At 45.8% G+C, this 18,132-nt stretch overlaps 2 protein-coding genes across 12 annotated transcripts; both read right to left on the bottom strand.

Moving 5' to 3' along the window:
• Positions 1–1,595: 1,595 nt before the first annotated feature.
• On the bottom strand, positions 1,596–2,216 carry LOC136489690 (putative disease resistance protein RGA4). The gene has a single exon (XM_066486257.1). The coding sequence runs from the start codon at positions 2,214–2,216 to the stop codon at positions 1,596–1,598; it is 621 nt and encodes a 206-aa protein (XP_066342354.1).
• Positions 2,217–8,161: 5,945 nt separating this feature from the next.
• On the bottom strand, positions 8,162–17,681 carry LOC136487294 (disease resistance protein RGA2-like). 11 transcript variants are annotated; one of them, XM_066484437.1, is made up of 6 exons: positions 17,315–17,681; positions 15,461–16,093; positions 14,212–15,305; positions 8,884–10,975; positions 8,632–8,805; positions 8,162–8,526 (listed from the first exon to the last, which is right to left on the bottom strand). In XM_066484437.1, exons 3-5 carry the CDS (start codon positions 15,286–15,288, stop codon positions 8,747–8,749), a joined length of 3,228 nt encoding a protein of 1,075 aa, XP_066340534.1. In that variant the 5' UTR covers positions 15,289–15,305; positions 15,461–16,093; positions 17,315–17,681; the 3' UTR covers positions 8,162–8,526; positions 8,632–8,746. The 11 variants fall into 11 exon arrangements, with proteins under 11 accessions (XP_066340534.1, XP_066340539.1, XP_066340537.1 ...); XM_066484442.1 differs by having other exon boundaries at positions 15,461–15,980; XM_066484440.1 differs by having other exon boundaries at positions 15,461–15,740.
• Between the last annotated feature and the right edge of the window lie 451 nt (positions 17,682–18,132).

Below are 18,132 nucleotides of genomic sequence, written 5' to 3'. Positions count from 1 at the left end.
CGATTTGACCACCAAAGCCACCATGCTTGGTTCATCTGTTATCCACAACTCACAAGGAAGGCTCGTTCTGGACATTTGCCCCGTCTCCGTCAGAAAGCAGAGCACATCATAATCACCATTATGGTGCTCCCATGTCTGCTCCCTGTTTATTACGAATCCTGCACCTCAGGTCCATTACTTGTACAAATATACATAGGTCCATTACTTCAATAAAAAACATACATAGTAGATGAAATATAGAGGCCCAAGTAATACAAGACTGCCTCCGGTTACAATGATTCCTCAGTATGTCGTTCGTAGGCCTCTGTACACAGTCTGGGTGTGACCACTGACCACACCCAGCGGCAGCATCAAGCAGAGGAATTGAGCAAAACAGAGTACTGGCCGCTGCAAGCTAGCAGGATGCGGCTCCGCCATAAGGATCCCTGCATATATATTAGTTACATACAGGATCAATGGATAATGATACTTCAAAATTGAGTGCGTATTAAGCGGTACTACTACGTAGTAAGTACTACGACTGCACATGTAGGTGCGGTGCACTGCACTGTGAACCAAAAGTAATGTGGAACACTTGTTACCTGAAAATATTAGTACGTGATTTATTTCTGGTATGGTCGTGCAGCAATTAGTCTTCATCTTCAGCACAAATGGTCCGTGACTTGATATGGCTGATCTTGTCGTACTCAGATGAGCTTCCTGTTAACAAGGACTCATACAACTCCTTGCTGCAAGTCAATTTGAGATATCTTGGTCTTACTGTTGTCACATACTCCGGAACTGTCTCCATGGTGCCGTCCTCCATCTCCATGCTGTCAAGTGATGGGACTCCTTCCAGGACCTCCACAATTGGGCAACGGACTATCCTGATGTTCTGCAACTTGGAGAGGCCACTGATCCTCGTAAGCATAGGGCAGTCGAATACATCAAGCTTCACAACGGAAGGGAAGTTCTCCACGGATGTCAGGTTGCTCATCGTGTACAGGCACAGTTCCCTTAGAGCATGCCTCCTGCTACTGGCGAGCCCTGGTGGAAGACAAGTTAGCTTGCAGGTATGAATTATGAGCTCCATGAGTGCAGGCATTGCCATGGCATCTACTGTTGCATCCTCACCCTGCTCCTCCCATTCCCACTCCTCCCATTCACTCAAGCCATCCAGACGAAGAAATGTCAGATTAGGAAATGTTACTACTGATCTAGCAGTGACGTCTATACCTCCACCCACTGCCAGGGAGGAGGGTGACTGGAACTCAGGCCCAACACTCCTGATGGTAGGTGCGTCATTAATGGAAAGTGTCTCCAAACTAGGGAGCTGGCACAGACCGTCAGGGAGTTGGGTGCAATAATGAAGTTTGTCCATCCTTAAAATCCTCACGCTCTTAAAGACCCGTGTAGCTGGAACCATCATCCAATTTGGCTGCCGGCTACCAAAGTATCCTTCAATGTGTATGTGTCGTGTGCTGGATGGAGGGCTGAACTTCTCAATTACCTCCTCCACTACTCGCTGCTGCTGCTGCATGTTGGTTTCACACCTCCTTCCCATGAATCCATTGCTACTCCAATGTAGTTCCCAGTAATCAAGGTGCTCCTTGCTACTAATCATGGCCATTTTCAATCAAGCTCAACAACAATGGCTGACTCAATAAACTCAGATTGATGACAAAGTTGAACTTGTGAGCCTCTATCTCAATCTTCTCACCAACAATGGCTGACTCAACAAACTCAAATGTCATCTTCTCGCTAGTGGACATCCTCTGCTCCGGGTGGGAGCCTAGATTAATGACGAAGTTGAACTTGTGAGCCTCTTTGTATATGTTGTCCAGCCTCTGGTTGAGCTCCTTGATGCGGCTGCCTATCTTGTGTGCGAACACAGGATTTCGTAGGCAGGAGAGCAATGGCTGGCAGCAACCCGGAGCCTTTTCAACCAAGCTGCTACCTTTCGATTCGCTCTGCTTGTCAGCTTCGATTTGACATAGGTCTAGGATGTCAGTGGTATCAAACATGGCGTTCTTGAGCTTCTGCACCCATCTTTGCACACTCAATTCAGTGATGCGCTTCCTCTCAGCATCAGCAAGGAAGCATTTGATACTGTCCATGTTGTTCTCTAGCTTCTCAATATCGTCGGATATACCCAGCAACATTTTCACCTCTTCTGTTGCCATGTTGGCTATCAGCTCCATCACGTAGGGGCCCATAGCATCCAAGATGGCGGCCATGGCTCGAGCAAACGTCCGTCCTATACATATACATGTACATCAGAATCACACTTGTTTTGTCGAAACAACCATAGGATCATTTATTCTTTTGTGCTACTCACACTTAATCACCTTATACTGGATCCTCATAATTTGGATTGCGATTATTCTATTTTCAAACTAGATCTATGGGTTGTTTTAAAGACAATAAGGATTAGCAAAGGGATACGAAAATGTTGTAGCTTAAGGATCAAGACGTTTAGTATGCTTACTTACACTGAAAGGCGTGCAGCAGGGAGTTTAAAGATCAAGACGTTTATTATTCTTACATCAAATGGCGATCAGCAGGGAGTTTAAAAACTAACACAGGAATAGAGCTAGCCTCGCTCTAGTTACCCATTTCGTTCCTTCTTTTTCCTTTTTAGGAAGGATCCATATAGAAATTGCTGTTAACATGTAGATTCGCTACAGATACATTATACAGGCATGATCCTGCATTAATCTGAATACAACAAGCATGCATGTATAGGTAGCTAGCGAAATAAACTTAAAGAATCTCCAAGAGGATCTCTACAAACCTCTTTATCATAAAATTTAGAAGAAAAGAAAAACAAAAACCCAGGCTCCTATAGACTCTCTAAACCACCCTGCATCACTTTTGCAATCTCAAACCACCCTTCTCGATGTGCATCAATAGAGAGGCTACACTGTTCTCTAAATTCAAGATACGGTACTTCGCTCACGAAATTTTCACACAAGAAAAATCATGATAAAGAATTGAAGTATACATATAGAACAAAAGTACAAAACCTAGAGATATGTGGAGGGAATATTTATGGGATGTCTCTCTAAATATAGATATATACATTTTGAAGTTTAGAGAACCTTTTGGAAAAGGATGGACGAACAATGCAAGCAAGTAAGAAGATACTACACTTAAAGTGGAAGCAGGCATTACTAGTAGAGTAGTATATAGTTGTGTAGAGGCATGTACAGCTCGAGTTCCCAATAATAATAATGGAACCAGCTTGCTGCTGCTATATATATGGCCCCCATGGAGTAACATTGGGCAACTTGCTAAATATAATAATAACCTAATTGTGCTTGTTCTAGAAAGTAGAGACATTGCTGGAACTGGAATACCCTATCCTATGCACTACTCGTAGTTGTTCTTTTCCAATGTCCATCGGCAACGCAACGCAGGAATTCCTTGCTTCTGGAACTTGATACTGGGTTTTGGATCTAGATGGAGACAATTCCTTCCTTCCTTCCTTGTCGAATGAATTCTGGAATCTCACCACAGACAGCATATGCATGCCGGACACAGGTCATAGTTGCGCACATCGCAAATTATGCCTTACTTGGTGACTGATAATTTGTGGCAATCTGTGGTAACTGCATCTACATCTATGCTTTCTCAATCGCACCCATGCATGCATACATGGTGTCGCAAGGAGGCTGGTGCTGGCCGGCCATTTGGGTTGTGATCTGCTCTGACCCGTTATGTTTTCCTTCCTTGCAAAGCAGAGTATCTGCGTATATGATATACTGATGCAAAGCAGAGCATCTGCAGAGATGATAAGGAGGTGTAGGCATGCCTTGACCGTGCATATCTGTTTGCTTGCGCCGTGGGGTTTGTTAGACAACGTTTCGTTCATCAACACACCTTCATTCAAGAACGCTGTTGTCGTTGTTCCCGCCTGGCCTACTTCAATGACTCCCAAAGGCAGGCCACCAAGGGTGCTGGGGTAATCGCTCGTCCAAATGTTATGCGGATCCATCGTCTGTGAGCCGACGGCTGCTGCTGTTGCTTATGGCCTTGACAAGAACGTTTTTATATTTCACCTTTTGCATTGGAGGCAGAACTTTTGATATCTATCTTCTCTGGGAAAAAATGGAGTAACTATGGGCACCTGCAATGAGTTTTGTACACGTGTCCATCTAACAAATGAAACTATTGCTTAAATTTAGGAGGAATAATGGAAAAAAAACTACATCTCTCTTATACATTGGATGCATGTGCATGGACGCGTGCCACAAATCCACGACGGGTGCCCAAGGTTGCTACATGGGGACCGTCCCCACCCATTTTTTTTTGTTCCCATCGAGGAACGTACCTTTGAGATCTAGGCCACAGCTGGTGACACTCACCTTGGTGGTGAGGATTTTCACAACCGCGGATGTAGGGGCGGAGCTCGAGCAAATTTAATGGGGTGGTGTGCCTGCCTTATGGGTGTATAGTTTTTTTGCCTTATGAGTGGGTATATTATACCTGTTCTCAATCAATAGACCACATTAATTAACAAGGGAGGGATGTGAACATACATGTTCTATAGTAAAACCTGTCAATAAGTCAAAATCATGCACACAACACTAGTACGTATTGTACATGCGCAAGTCCTCACATCTCCGTTAGTTGTACAACTCAGAGAAACCAAATCGGTAATGCTCCAATTAAGACGTCCGGAACGGATGGACGCTTCACTCTGCTTGCTCCCACACCCAGTCCCTCGCTTCCTCCCTTCCACGCTCGCGCCCCACGCCTACCCCGGCCCGCGGGCATGGCTGCCTCCCTGGCGGGTGGTGGTGCAGTCCCCCACCCTGGCCTCCTCCCCTACCCCAGCGGCACCTTCCCCACCCCGGCGGCGCCCCTCCCCCCACCCCGGTGTCCGCACCCATCGGGAGCGCCCAATGCCCGTGGATCCGGTGGCCCTCTCCTCCAACCAGGCGAGATCCATGGAGCACGAGCGGTGTTGCAGGAGATTGGGCGGCTCTGCCCCACCCAGGCCCAGCGCCCTCCCCACCCCCGGCGGCGCCCTCTCTCACCCTAGTGACCGAGCACCCACCATCCCGGCGGCCGGAATCGACCGGCCAGCCTTCCCCACCCCTATGTTGCATATGTATGTTTTAAGTGTTTCAAGCGTTTCAGATGTACGTTGCATTTGTTTCATATGGATGTTGCAAAAGTAGATCAGAGGATGTTGCACATGTTGCATATATTGCATTTGCTTCAGTTGCAACCGTATGTTTTGAGTGTTTCAGATGTTCTAGAGGTATGTTTCATCGGTGTTTTCCGGATGCAAGTTGCAAGTGTGTTTATCGGGATGTTGCACATGTTTCACACATATGTTGCATGTGTTTTATTTGGATGTTTGTGTATGGTTGCAATGGTTTTAAAGTGTTTTCCATGTGTTTTTTTCAAGTGCTTCAAAAGTATGTTTCAAGTGTTTCAATTGCCTTCATACTTATGTTGCAACTGTTGTATTTTGATGTTTCAATAGTAGATCAGGTGTTGCATCTCCCCTCCCTAACTTCTGCTACATCGTCTCTCCCAACGATGGCAAGGCATCCATATGACGCCGTGTCTGGGTCCTACCGAATTGTAGGCGTCGCACGCCCTTCCCTTCTTGTCGCTCGGGCGGCACGGGCCCTGTGTGGAGCGCGAAATGGAGTGTAGCGTGCGGACGTCCGAACGCGAGCGTCTGTCTGGATGTCCGGACGCTAGCACTTCTGAAACCAAATATATACGTGTGCAAGCAAGGATACAGCTAGTGCTGCAGTCTCACCTCTCTAGCTCGTTATATCAACACTCTTCTAATTCACCATATAATATCATATAGTAATATTATATCTGGCACCCGATGTGTCCCTGCGGGAAAAATAAAGAGCCTTTTACTTGTGTGCCATTATAAAAGATAGTCCTGACCTACAGGCCACTAAAAAGTTCAAACACAACCTGGTACCATTGGCCTTAACTCTTTTGTCCCACACGCCATTCCATCCATATTTGGCTCTATCGGTGTCAAACCGCAGCGGAAAAAGTCTAAAATGTCCTCAGGAATTTATTTTCTCCTTTTCTTTTAGTCCTTTTCTTTTTTTTTCCTCATTTTACTTTTTCTCTCATCAGAGAGCGCAACGGAGAGGTCGTCAGCACCTTGCGGCTCCTCTCCTCGCCCTGCATCGCCATTCAGAGATCGCTGCGTAGGACCCTGATCTCCTCGTCTGCGCCGCCGAACATGAGGTCCTTGACGCTCCTCTGCTTCATGCCGCCGTGCCGGACGGACGTAGCCACGGTAGTGGCCTCGAGGCTCTTATTAGCCTGCTACCAACGCAATGGTGCGCGAGCACCAGGGCACCTGTGCGCTCCAATGGAAGCTCACGGTCGAGTGGGAGATGGCGTGGGGCGCACTACCCACACGCAGCAGCTGGCGGCTACGGTGGCTCCTGGCGGCAGTGGCCCATGGCGGCGACCATGACCCGGGGAAGGGAGTGGCGCATGGGGGGTGAGGCAAGGGCGCGCCAGCGACCGACGCGGCCACCGGGGAGCACTGGGCCTTCGTCTTCCATGCCTCGCCCCCGGCGGCGAAGCCCAGGGCCCGCATGCAAAAGCGGCGCATGGCCAACGCCTACGGGTACAATCAGGAGGGGCACAGGCTCGGCCAGGGCGAACGCGGTGTCGTCGTCAAGATGTGCACCGGCGTCGTCCACCGAGACATAAAGCCCGATAACACCCTCGTGGGCGACGGCGGTGCCGTCAAGATCTGCAACTATGCGGTGGCCAAGTCTGTGAACGAGAAGGACCTGCCGCAGACCTTCGCCGGAACCCTTGCGTACATGGCGCTGAAGGTGCTGGTGAAGAACGTCGACCGCGACACGCTCACTGACGTGTGGTCGCTCGCCTGCGTGATGGTTGAGATCCTCAGCGGCAGGGGACGCGCGGGGGGCCGTGTTGATCCCGGTCGCTGACAGGTTGAGGAGGAAGGTGCCTTGATCACTTACAGCTTGGTCCCACTGGACAGTGAGAGAAAGGAAGTAGAGGATAGGGTTACGAAAGAAGGGTATTTTAAACATTTTCACTAGGGGGGACCCACATGTCAGGGCTGACAAATGGCAAAAATCAGATATAAGGTGGACGGAATGGCGTGTGGGACAAAAGAGTTAAGGCTAGTGGCACTAGGATGTGTTCGAACTTTTTGTGGCATGTTGGTTAGGACCTTCTTTTATAATGGCACACAGGTAAAAGGCTCAAAAATAAAACGTTGTGCTCCCTCCTGATCTGGACACGAAATTTGGCGTCGTCCAGCCAAAATCTGCAGAGGCCGGCACCCTTTCCTTTCCAGCACCTCGACCACGCACCGGCTTCTTTGGCTTCTCATGATTTGGCACTAGGTGGTCGATCGTGTCTTTGCAACTGTCCTCTGGGTGACAGTGTAGAAATCTGAAATTAAATCTGCCAGCTAGAGATGATGATCCCTGCCCCCATGCGCTCCCAAGGCAGAGAGAAAATTATTAACTACCTGGCCCTGGCTAAATATACACTTGCTTCATTTCTGATCTGGCGGTACAACAATTATTCTTCATCTGAAAACTGAAATTAAATCTGCCAGCAAGAGATGAGATGATGATCCCTGCCCCGCGCGCTCCAATGGCAGAAAGGAATGTACAGGATCCCATCCCTGCATACATAAAGTTTGTTGCATCAAAAATACATACAAAATTATTAACTACCTGGCCCTGGCTAAATATACACTTGCTTTATTTTTTATCAGGCGCTGCAAAAACCAAGCGACATCAAAGTTTTCATCTCGAGGAATGCAGTCGACTCACATGATATCAGGTGTTCTGGTGCATGGCCCAAAAACCAACCGACGAGAGGGTGGCTGTGCTCTGCTCTGCTTTGTTTCTGCTTTGTTATACTTCGTCCTTACTCTGTTGACTGAACTGCATGCTGTCCCGTGCTTCCAAAGAAGTATGAATGAACCATTATAGTCCTCAGTCACAGCCTCGCAGAGACAGTGAAGGCCATTTGCTCTGTCTCCCTCACAAAGAATAGGGCCTTCATATATTGGTGCAGTGCAGGCGACAGAAGCAGAGGACACATATGGTGTTGCCACGAGATTAAAGGAGAGGAAAACTCCATAATCGCCATTACATTGAGGAGGCTGAGTAAGATCGACCAACAATAATGATTGGGATGCCTGATTTCATTATCATCAATCAGGTCAGAATACAATGTTCTTACTGCATGTCTGCTTTCATCACCGCACATTCGGTCCATTACAAGATCCACGACTTCAGGCCCATTACTTGTGCATATATATATAGGTCCATTACTTCAAAAAATATATATGGAGTGTACAAATATACATGGTCAAGACTACAAGAGTGCAGGAGACGGTATCCGTAACCATGATTTGGCAGTATGTCGACAGTCTGCATGTGAACAGAGTATGTGTACTGCGTGCTGGAGACGAGCTTCTACCAAGCAGATCTCAGTCCCACTTGCCAGTGCAAGCTAACATCATGTGTGTGCCATAAGGATCCTGGATGCCTGCATACATTAGTTACACGGTCAGTGCATAATGACACTTGAAAATACGTAATAATTTGAGAGAAAAAATATAATTACAAATATAAGAGATGATAATACACATACTTTGGCCAGACTTGAACAGGGAAAAGGTGAACACAAGCACTGTGTTTTTCACAATTGATTGTTAACAATTGTAGATGTCCTCTCGTCGGACGGGCAGGCTGTAGCAACCCTTTTTTTAACCACCATATATTTTGATGCCCTGCTGTTCTATGTGTGGTCCAATGAAAGCTTTTCCTGCAACGAATCAGAGTACAAGCAATAATTAATAAATATGAAAACTCACTTCCGGCCTAGTGAAAGAATGCAATTTACCTGAACACACGCGCCATCTTCCAATGTGGCTGATCTTGTCCCATTCGGAGCTACCTGGAGATGAGGAGGATTCATATAGCTTCTTGTTGCAATCCAACTCGAGATACCTTGGGTTTACAGCTCGCAGGTATTCTGGAAGCGTGTCCATGGTGGTGTCCTTCAGTTCAAGGCTGTCAAGTGCTGGGACACCTTCTAGAAGCTCCAGCTTTGGGCAGCGAACGATCCTAATCTTCTGCAACCTGCTGTCGAGTGCTGTGATCTTCTTTAGCTCAGGGCAGTCAAACACGTCAAGTTTCACAACTGAAGGGATGTTCTCCACATGTGTCAGGTTGGTGAGGTCGTAAAGGTATAGTTCTCTAAGAGTATGCCTCTTGGTGCTGGCGAGGCCTGCTGGAAGAGAGCTCAACCTGCAGTTATCTATTCGGAGTTCCTCCAGATAAGGCATGGCTATGGTAGTTTCCACATCCCTATGCTCCTCACAGTCGTTCCATTCCCACTCTTCCCACTCACGTAGCCCAATCAATTGCAGATTTCTCAGTTTTGGAAACGGTGCAGATGTACTAGCATCGGAACCTCTAGCTGCCACGGAGGATGACGCTTGGAATTTTGGCCCAATACGCTTGATGGCTGGCGCATCTTTGATGGTCAGTAATTCCAAACTTGGGAGGCAGCACAGACCATCAGGGAGCTGGGTGCAGCAAGGCACGTTCTCCAGCCTCAAATACCTTAGGCTCTTAAAGTCCGCCGACGCTGGAGCACACATCCAGTTTGGTAGCTGGCGACCAACGTATCCCCCTCTCAAAGTAAGATCCTCTAGGCAGGTTGGAGGGCAGAGCTTTTCCAAGACTTCCTCGGTCACACTCTGTTGCTGCTGCTCTGCCTCAGCACCACCTGTCCCTATAGTATGTCCACTTGCACTATAGTTCAACTCTAGATACCCAAGGTGGCGCTTGCTGCTAATCATGGCCTTTTCAGCCATCCGGCTGTCCTGCACCTTCTCTAGGCCATATAATGTAAGATCCCTAAGCTGAGAGAGAGGCTCCAGCTCTTGCAAACTGCACCAGCTACTGCTTGCATCCATGTCCACATGTACTGGGAAACCATAAAGTGATCTCAGATTTGTTAACTCACCAAACCCCTTAGGAATGACACTAACATTTGATCCCTTGATGTTAAGAGATCTTAGATGCACAAGTCTTATGATGCTGCCAGGAAGATAGCATAGCCTCTTACAGTTACCAAGTGAAATGTATAGTAGGAATTTCATCTTGTGGATGTCATCTGGGAGCCTAGATATATCAGTATCCTCTAAGTGAAGGTATCTCAAGTGCTTCAACATAGACAGAGAGGGAACTAGTGTATTAGAATCGGCAGACAGTATGTACAGCACACGTAGACTGGAGAAACTACCCACCGAATCACCAGGATGAAAGTTTACCCTAGAGTTTACAATTAATGTTCTAAGTGACTCGTGCCTTTGCAAAACAGCCCATTCCACCACTGATACGGTTTGTCCTATAGATAGGCGACGTACAAGCATCTCACCACCACTGGTAGTAGCCTGCTCTTGGCCAACCATCACAACTGATTCTTCTCTTACCATATATTCAGCAAAGGATCGGACCACATCATGCATGGTGCACTTGTATCCAGTGAGAGAATATCCTTTCATAGGTTCTATAAGATTCCTCTTTATTAACTCTCGGTAATACTCAGTTGCTATGTCTTCCAACCCATACTCATGTGAACTGGTACTTCTTTTATCTGGTGGTTGAATAAGTCCTTCACTGATCCACATTTCAGTAACTACGGCTTGTAAGATTGCTACACCTTTAGGGAACATCGAGCAATACAGAAGGCACTGCTTTAATTGGGGAGACAAATCCTCGTAGCTCAAGTACAGCCGGTTGTCTAGTTCTAGAGGCAGTCCAGTCAGTGACCAAGCAGGCATGTTCAGAACAGCTTTCCACTCATGCTCACTTGGGTATCTAGTGCTCAAGAGTCCTCCAATCACTTTAATTGCAAGTGGTAAGCCATCACAATTTTCAAGAATTTCCATCCCGATAGTTTTCAGTTGGTCAATTCCATCTACCTGCCAACATTTAATTTAAAGCTTCTTAATTATTTCTAAGAACTATCAGGTTGCTTATGTACTTCTCTAAGCAAATAAGCTTCTTCTGTAAAACAATGAAGCGTAGGTTGGCCAACGTATTGGAAGTGTACCGTCCTTTATTCGAAAATAAGCACAAGACTATGCTTGGAAAGGGCCGATTTCAAATGGAATCCGCATGAATGGGCACAAAATCCCGTAAGACTAACATATGGAATCCGTGCATTGCAATTGGGCTTTAAATGTTCTCACTCGGGAAACAGGACTATACTACAGAAAGTTTTGTAGTGGCTTTCCCTAAAAAAAAAGTTTTCTTGTGGCTACAGGAATCGGACTTTAAATGGTCTATTAGCTATAGGACGACTAGGATAGTCAGAAAGTCGAAATCTGGGCATTATCTACTAGGACGCACTTGATGCATTCAAATATTCATTTATATGCAAACTTAGGGTCTTCGTTTTGGTTTATAAGAAATGGTAGACTGAGTAATTTAGTTGTAAATTTTGGACTACTTTACATTATGGTTTGTAATGGCATAGGTGGATAATTTAGACAAACGTTATATTTAGAGGTTACTTATTGACGAAATCCAAACATAGATATATGTTAAGCCTCTGGATCAAGGGTTCCCGACCGAGAGATCCCACGACCGACCCCTCCCGGATCGCTCGGGGGCTACACCCATCGGGTGCGCTCGCGCGCACCCTCTGGCTAAGGCATTGGGCCGAGCCCGAGCACGCCCGGCGCCTCTGCTTGGGACTCGGGGGCTTGCCCGAGCCCCAGGCTCCCGATCGAAGGGAGCATGGACCCGATCCTTAGCTCCTTCCTGGCCTTCGGTTCTACCAAAGGCCTAGGCTCGAGGCAACCCCCTAGAGCCACCAAGGCTCGGGGGCTCCCCGGCACTGTCCTGCGGGCGCGGCGCTGTCAACCGCTCCTCCGAAAGGGTCACGCAATGGGCGTGACGCAAGAAGCCAAACTCCTCCACTAGCCTCGGGGGCTCCAAGGCTTCCGGGCTCGCGCGTCAGCCCCCCAAGTCGTCTGTCTTCGCCACCAAGAAGCCTCCAGAAGGCGCACCTTGTGAAGATCGGTCCAAGCTAACACAGCTTGACATTCAGCGTGTCAGAATAGAGTAGCCGGACGTTGCCCAGGGCTTAATCAGCTCCACGACATTGTCACGGTCCACATGACGCCATGGCAAGACCCTCCTGGACTCCGGCGCATGTAGACCATAGGCTAAACTCTCACAAACCGTCATGTACCCGACCTACCTTGATATGTAAGGGGAGGTCGGATCCTAAGATGGGAGAGGATGATTCCAGTGGACGATTCCAGAACACAATTCCAGACGATCCAGAGATAGATCGTTGGATTCCTCAGCAAACCAATTCGTGCTCTGCACCAAGAGCAAATCCACCCAGAGAGGGGCACCGAGAGCTCCGTCCCCTTCCTCCTATCGTGTTCCTCCTCTTCGGCGAGGGGGAAGGCTCCACCGGCGGCGAGGCTTCCCTAGGATCAGCACCGAGTGATCCCCTACAAATCTCTCTCTTACACTCTGTTGTAACCCTCAGATTTTGGGTGCTATTGAGTATAAGGATCATCAGCTGCTAAACGTAGGGACCCGAGAGACCGAACCAGGATAAACCGTTGTGTCCCCTCTATTGATTCTCGTGTTCTTGAGTCCACCCAAGACACTAGAGACATGTATTCTGACACTAATACGAACAACAATGCTTGCCGTGGTTCTGATCCAGTGACAGCTGGCGCTCTAGGTAGGGGAGCATGTCAAGTGTGATTCCTGCTCTATAGTGGCCGGAGCCACCCGCCTCGTCGCCGGAGCAAGCGGCACCGCCCCAGACGGTGGCGTCCGCTTCCCCGGTGAGTTCTCCGTCACGGCCAGCACCTTCGCTCTAGGCCAGGTCCTCAACTTTGGGAGCTTGGCCTACGTCGCCGACTGCTATAGCGAGCTCCGCCCACTCAAGCAGGCTCCGCCTGCTCAAGTGTAATTTGACCATGGTTCTTCTATATGACTAGGACACTTAGATTGGCCAACATATTAAAAGTGTGCCATATTGTAAAGATTTGCGGTAGGGCACTCTTCAATGGTGGTCTTTGCTAAGGGACACTGCTCACTGTTGCCTTGGCTACAAAGTACTTTTCAATGCTGGCAATTGGTTCTTAGACAATGTAGCTATTAAAATAACATTTCTAAGGACTACTTTGGAGAGAGAAGTTAAAAGTGACCAAAATGCACCTGACTATTATAATACAAACCTTTAATAGTTATCCAAAAATTCATAATTGCATATAAAGTTGGATGAAGACGGACTTTTTATCAAAATTGTAGTGCTTAGTGAGATCTATAATTTTGTTGTTGACAAGTTTTGGATTGAAAATTATTTATAGTATGAAATCAAATTCCCAAATATTAAATTCAAAGTTAGAATATCTTAAGTCATTTAGAATGCTGAATATTCGTTTTGTTATTTTATATTTTTAAATTTGAAATTTAACACTTTAAAACGTCTATTCCAATGTTCGAAGTAATTGGAAATTCCTAAATTTTGGATTTCAAAATTGAAGAAGAGACTCTATATTACTTCAGATAAAAAATTATCATCTACAAAGTTTAGATCCTACTGACAACTACAAATTTTGTATATACCATGTCAATATCTGAGATCATTTATATTTATAGATTTTGTCAAAATTTGATAATTTCAAAGGAAGTTTTGGCAACCTAAATAGTTTGAAACAAAGAATTTGTCAATTACAAAGCTATAGATATTATTGAGCTCTACAATTTTGATTATATTTAAAGTTTATGTTCATACGATTTCATACGCAAAAGTTATGAATTTTTTAGATAACTATTAATTGTTGCACTATAATAGTCATGGGTATTTTGGTCACTATTAACTTCCACTATAATTGATGTTACATTTCGAATACCATCAAATTTCAAATAGCTAGATTTCATACGGAACTAGCCATGCACTAAATCTTTCATTGGAGTGAATGATAGCTAACTTGATCCTAGTGTTTTGTTGTTACATTTGATTATTTCTTCTAGATCATAGTTTTACTGGTCTCCTTTTGCTACTCTCATAAGCTGGTGTTCCTAGCACGAATGCTTAGATTTAAAGGAACTCCGATCCATATTCTTTCTATCAAAATCAAGTATATAGCCTAGTTGTATAAAGTATGGATAGACAACTAACCTGATCAGGCTGCAGCTGGTTCTTGAGCAAAGACCAAGCATCATCATTCTCTAGAGGCTTGACACGGTGTTGGTGCAGGGGGGCTTGCATCTGTTGGGGTAGGTGTGCAGATCTTGTGGTGACAAGGACCCTGCTTCCAGGTTGTTTCTTGCTAGCATTTCTGACTGGGACACTAAGCACATCGTTCCACACTTTCTGGCTCCACACGTCATCCATCACTAGCAGAAACCTTCCACTGGACAGGGTGTGGAATAGGGTCTCCGCCAGAGTGTTTTTGTCCTTCTCAGCACCATGGTCACCACCAGCATGCTTGATTGCTGTCCTCAATAGCTCAACCTCGTCAAACTGTTGAGTGATGCTTAGCCATATTGTCTTCGTCTTGAAGTGCTCTTGGATGGTTGCATCATTGAAGATCTTCTGAGCAAGAGTAGTCTTTCCCATGCCACCAACACCAATTATAGACACGACTTTGATGTTGTGATTATCATCACTTGATGTTAGCAAGTGAATGAGCTCCCTTGTATCCCTCTCTATCTGTTCCCCAACTATGGCTGACTCATCGACAAGTGAACTTGTCCTATAGCTGGATAAATCAGCAGCAGTTAGCTTCCTTGGCTCCGGGTTGGAACCGAGGCCAATATTGAACTTGTACTTGTTCGCCTCCTTGTGGATGACTTCCAGCCTCTGGTTGAGCTCCTTGATGCGGCTGCCTATCTTGTGTGCGAACACGGGATTCCGCAGGCAGAAGAGCAATGGCTGGAAGCAGCCGGGCGACTTATGCTCCACATTGCCACCGCCTCTAGACTCCCTCCGCTTGTCAGCCTCGAGCTGGCACAGCTCGAGGATGTCAGTGGCATCATACAAGGTGTTCTTGAGCTTTGTCGACCATCTTTGCACGCTCGTGTCGGTGATGCGCCTGCTCTCGGCATCTTTGAGGAAGGCTTTGAGGCCTTCCATGTTGTCCTCCAGCTTGGTGATCTCGCTGGAGACGCCAAGCAGCACGGACACCTCTTCTTGTGCCATGTCTGCGATAAGCTTCTTCACGTAGGGTGCTAAAGCATCCAGCGCGGCCGCCATGGCTCAAGCCTATCTACCTGCTAGTAGTAGATCATACATATATAAGCACATATTTGCATCAATTATCCCTAAAGAGCACATAACATGGTATAAAAATTAACTATATAATGGTACGTACTCGGTCGTGCATGGAATGGAGGTGGACAAAACTTTGGCGAAGGAAAGTGCTCACCTCAACTTCTTATTGCAGGGCTCTTTGCCGAATGAAAGTGTGGAAAAGAGAATGCGTGAACGGATGATCCAAGTCCAGCAGGAAGCGATTCTCCATGTATAGGAGTAGAGCTGGGAGAATGGAGTAGAGGAGTACCAAGTTGACTGAGACAGGTCCTTTGTATATTTCTCGTTCATCGATGTAATCGGCCTATTCGCTCGTTGGTTTCTGGGCTGATAAGCCCGGCTGGTGCTGGTTTGTTGTGAGAGGAAAACACTGTTGGCTGACTGATAAGACCTGGCTGAAACCAACAAGTGAAATATAACAACGCCGTTAAAAGATTTGGAATCACATGCATGCCCGCTTAATTAAGTCTTCACTAATCTATTCACAAAAGAAAAAAAAATTCAGTAATCTACACAGGCCGAGGTCGGAACTACCACAAAGTAATGGAGCAGGCCTGCTGGGGTCACATGCACGCACATGTAGTGTTTGTCTTTCATCGATCCAGCATTTCACGTGTCGTGTGCACGGTGATCCGCTACATGGAGAATCTCTCGAATTATAAAGCATACATACATAGGCTGGCATGTTTTGTTCGAATCCATTCCTTGTGGATGGCGCCACCAACTTGCCACCATGCATGCATAAATACTACATACGAACAGTGTTGCTCCGTCAGAAAGCAGAGCACCTATATATATATATCATGTATATATATAGGTGCAGCGCATGCGGCAAAGCAGAGGATATGGTGTTGCCGCAGAGATTGAAAAGGCAGAGGACAACCCCGCCATGATATGTTGTTTCGGCCTTGTAAAGTCGAGCAATAATGATCCAGTTGGTGATTTAATTTAATATTTTATTAACGATGGGTCTCCAGCAAAGGCTATAGTACCAGATGTTTAAAATATAAATTCTTACAATAACAAAAAAAAATCAATTAATTTGGTAGGTTGCAATCACGATCATCAATAATAGTCGTGCGATCTATTCTATTTTCAAAATATTTACCCATTGTTTCGAATAACAAAAACATAAACTAATATCCTGAATTTGCATCTAAGTACACACCTCTACCATTTATATACCAAGATGAAATAGGGGTAAAACGGTCTTTTTCCACCCATAGTTGATGGTGGTAGAGGCCAAATATAACGGCAGTGCTATATAGGGAACCAAAAATGAACCCAATACTATATTGGGAAAATTTTATCCTTTGATGCTAAATAAAGAAACCATGTGATCTTTTGATTTTAAACAGGGAATTTTCTCCACCAAGAAAGCTGCTCATGAAGCTGAAACCAAAATGACAGTTACACTAGTGAAGCTGAGCTGTGCTAAACAGGGCCCTAGTTTGAGAAGTTAGATTTTTCTTATGTTGCTTTCTCTGCGTTCCCGGAGGGCAGACGTGGGGCCGACTCCCTGCTCACGTTGGTACCCCCTAGTGCGTCTTTCATGGGGCGCATCGTTGTATCACAACAAACTTTCTCCTAATGCAGAGATACACAGACGTTTTGCATATTCGAGAAAAAAAAAGAAGAGATTAAATAGTGGACACACGCGCACCGACGCCGGCCGGAGTGCAGATCGAATCTGCAGTTTAGCTCGTTTGCTTTCTGAGAAAGAATCAGCTGATCAGAAAGGAGGGCGTGCGAATAAAGACGAAGGCAAATTAATAAAGGGAGAAATGCTGACTTGTGTACGTAGGCACTAAACACTACGCAGGCATACCTGAGTATAGTGGACGAGTTGTGGCTTTGAGAATATATACAGCGAGATGGATAGAGCTCAGCATCATCATTGATTGAGCAAAGAAATATAGATAGACGGACGGATCGGGAGCAGATCCAACGAAGATGTATGTACACGCACCTTGCTACTCTCTGTAGATCTCAGTTGTATACCACCACCAGGTTGTAGTCTCCTCTCCTTTCCCTCTGGTAAATGGAAATAAAAGGATTATTGGATGGCCGGGCTGCCCTTGGTGAAGCTGAAGCAGCTTTGTGGTGAATGATGAGAGTCTGATGAGGACAGGGGTTGTCTGTATAGTTCGTGATGGTGGTACCTAGCAGCCATCGTGTGTGTGAACTGTGAACCCGGGGGCTCGCATAGATATAGATCTCGACCGCCGCCAGGGGCATACATGAAAGGACGGTGTGAAATCAATAATCGAAGAAAATCTAGCAAGTAGGTTTCTTAGAATAGGTTTTGTGTCCTGTCATCTATCTTCTCTATCCTATCATATGCCTATCACACTTCGTCCTCATGTAGACATAGGTTTTTTATAACATATTGGTCCTCATGTAGGCATAGTTTTTTATAACATATGTAACCTCAAAAACATAAAATCTAGCAAGTACACTCTTAATCACCATTTATAATAATAAGTGTTGGATAAGTATTGTTTTCTAAATAATTACTAACCTCTGCTGTTATGAACTGGGTTTGAACTTAACTTGATGATAAAAAACTCTAGTAATAATTAAATTTAAAATTTGAAAATTAAAATCTAGACATAGGATGCAACAAGTAGTTCCACTGTAACTAAAATGAAAGTTTTAACTAAATAGATATTGAAGATACACTTAGGTGTCATGTTGAGGGCAAGAACTATGTATATGGAAGACAAAACATATGGATCAACAATTGATAGGTTTATCACAATGGAAGAGAAATCACATAGTATCTAT

This window comes from Miscanthus floridulus, chromosome 10 (genome assembly GCF_019320115.1).
Source record: "Miscanthus floridulus cultivar M001 chromosome 10, ASM1932011v1, whole genome shotgun sequence".
NCBI classification, from domain to species: domain Eukaryota; kingdom Viridiplantae; phylum Streptophyta; class Magnoliopsida; order Poales; family Poaceae; genus Miscanthus; species Miscanthus floridulus.
This window is presented reverse-complemented; position numbering and strand designations above follow the sequence as displayed.

Excerpts from the sequence above, each read along its gene's own strand:
- LOC136489690 (XM_066486257.1), bottom strand. The coding sequence starts at position 2,216 with ATGGCCGCCATCTTGGATGCTATGGGCCCCTACGTGATGGAGCTGATA.
- LOC136487294 (XM_066484437.1), bottom strand. The coding sequence starts at position 15,288 with ATGGCGGCCGCGCTGGATGCTTTAGCACCCTACGTGAAGAAGCTTATC. Across the intron at positions 10,976-14,211 it reads ACCAGCTGCAGCCTGATCAG|GTAGATGGAATTGACCAACT; the intron begins GTTAGTTGTCTA and ends AAATGTTGGCAG. Across the intron at positions 8,806-8,883 it reads AAGATGGCGCGTGTGTTCAG|GAAAAGCTTTCATTGGACCA; the intron begins GTAAATTGCATT and ends GATTCGTTGCAG.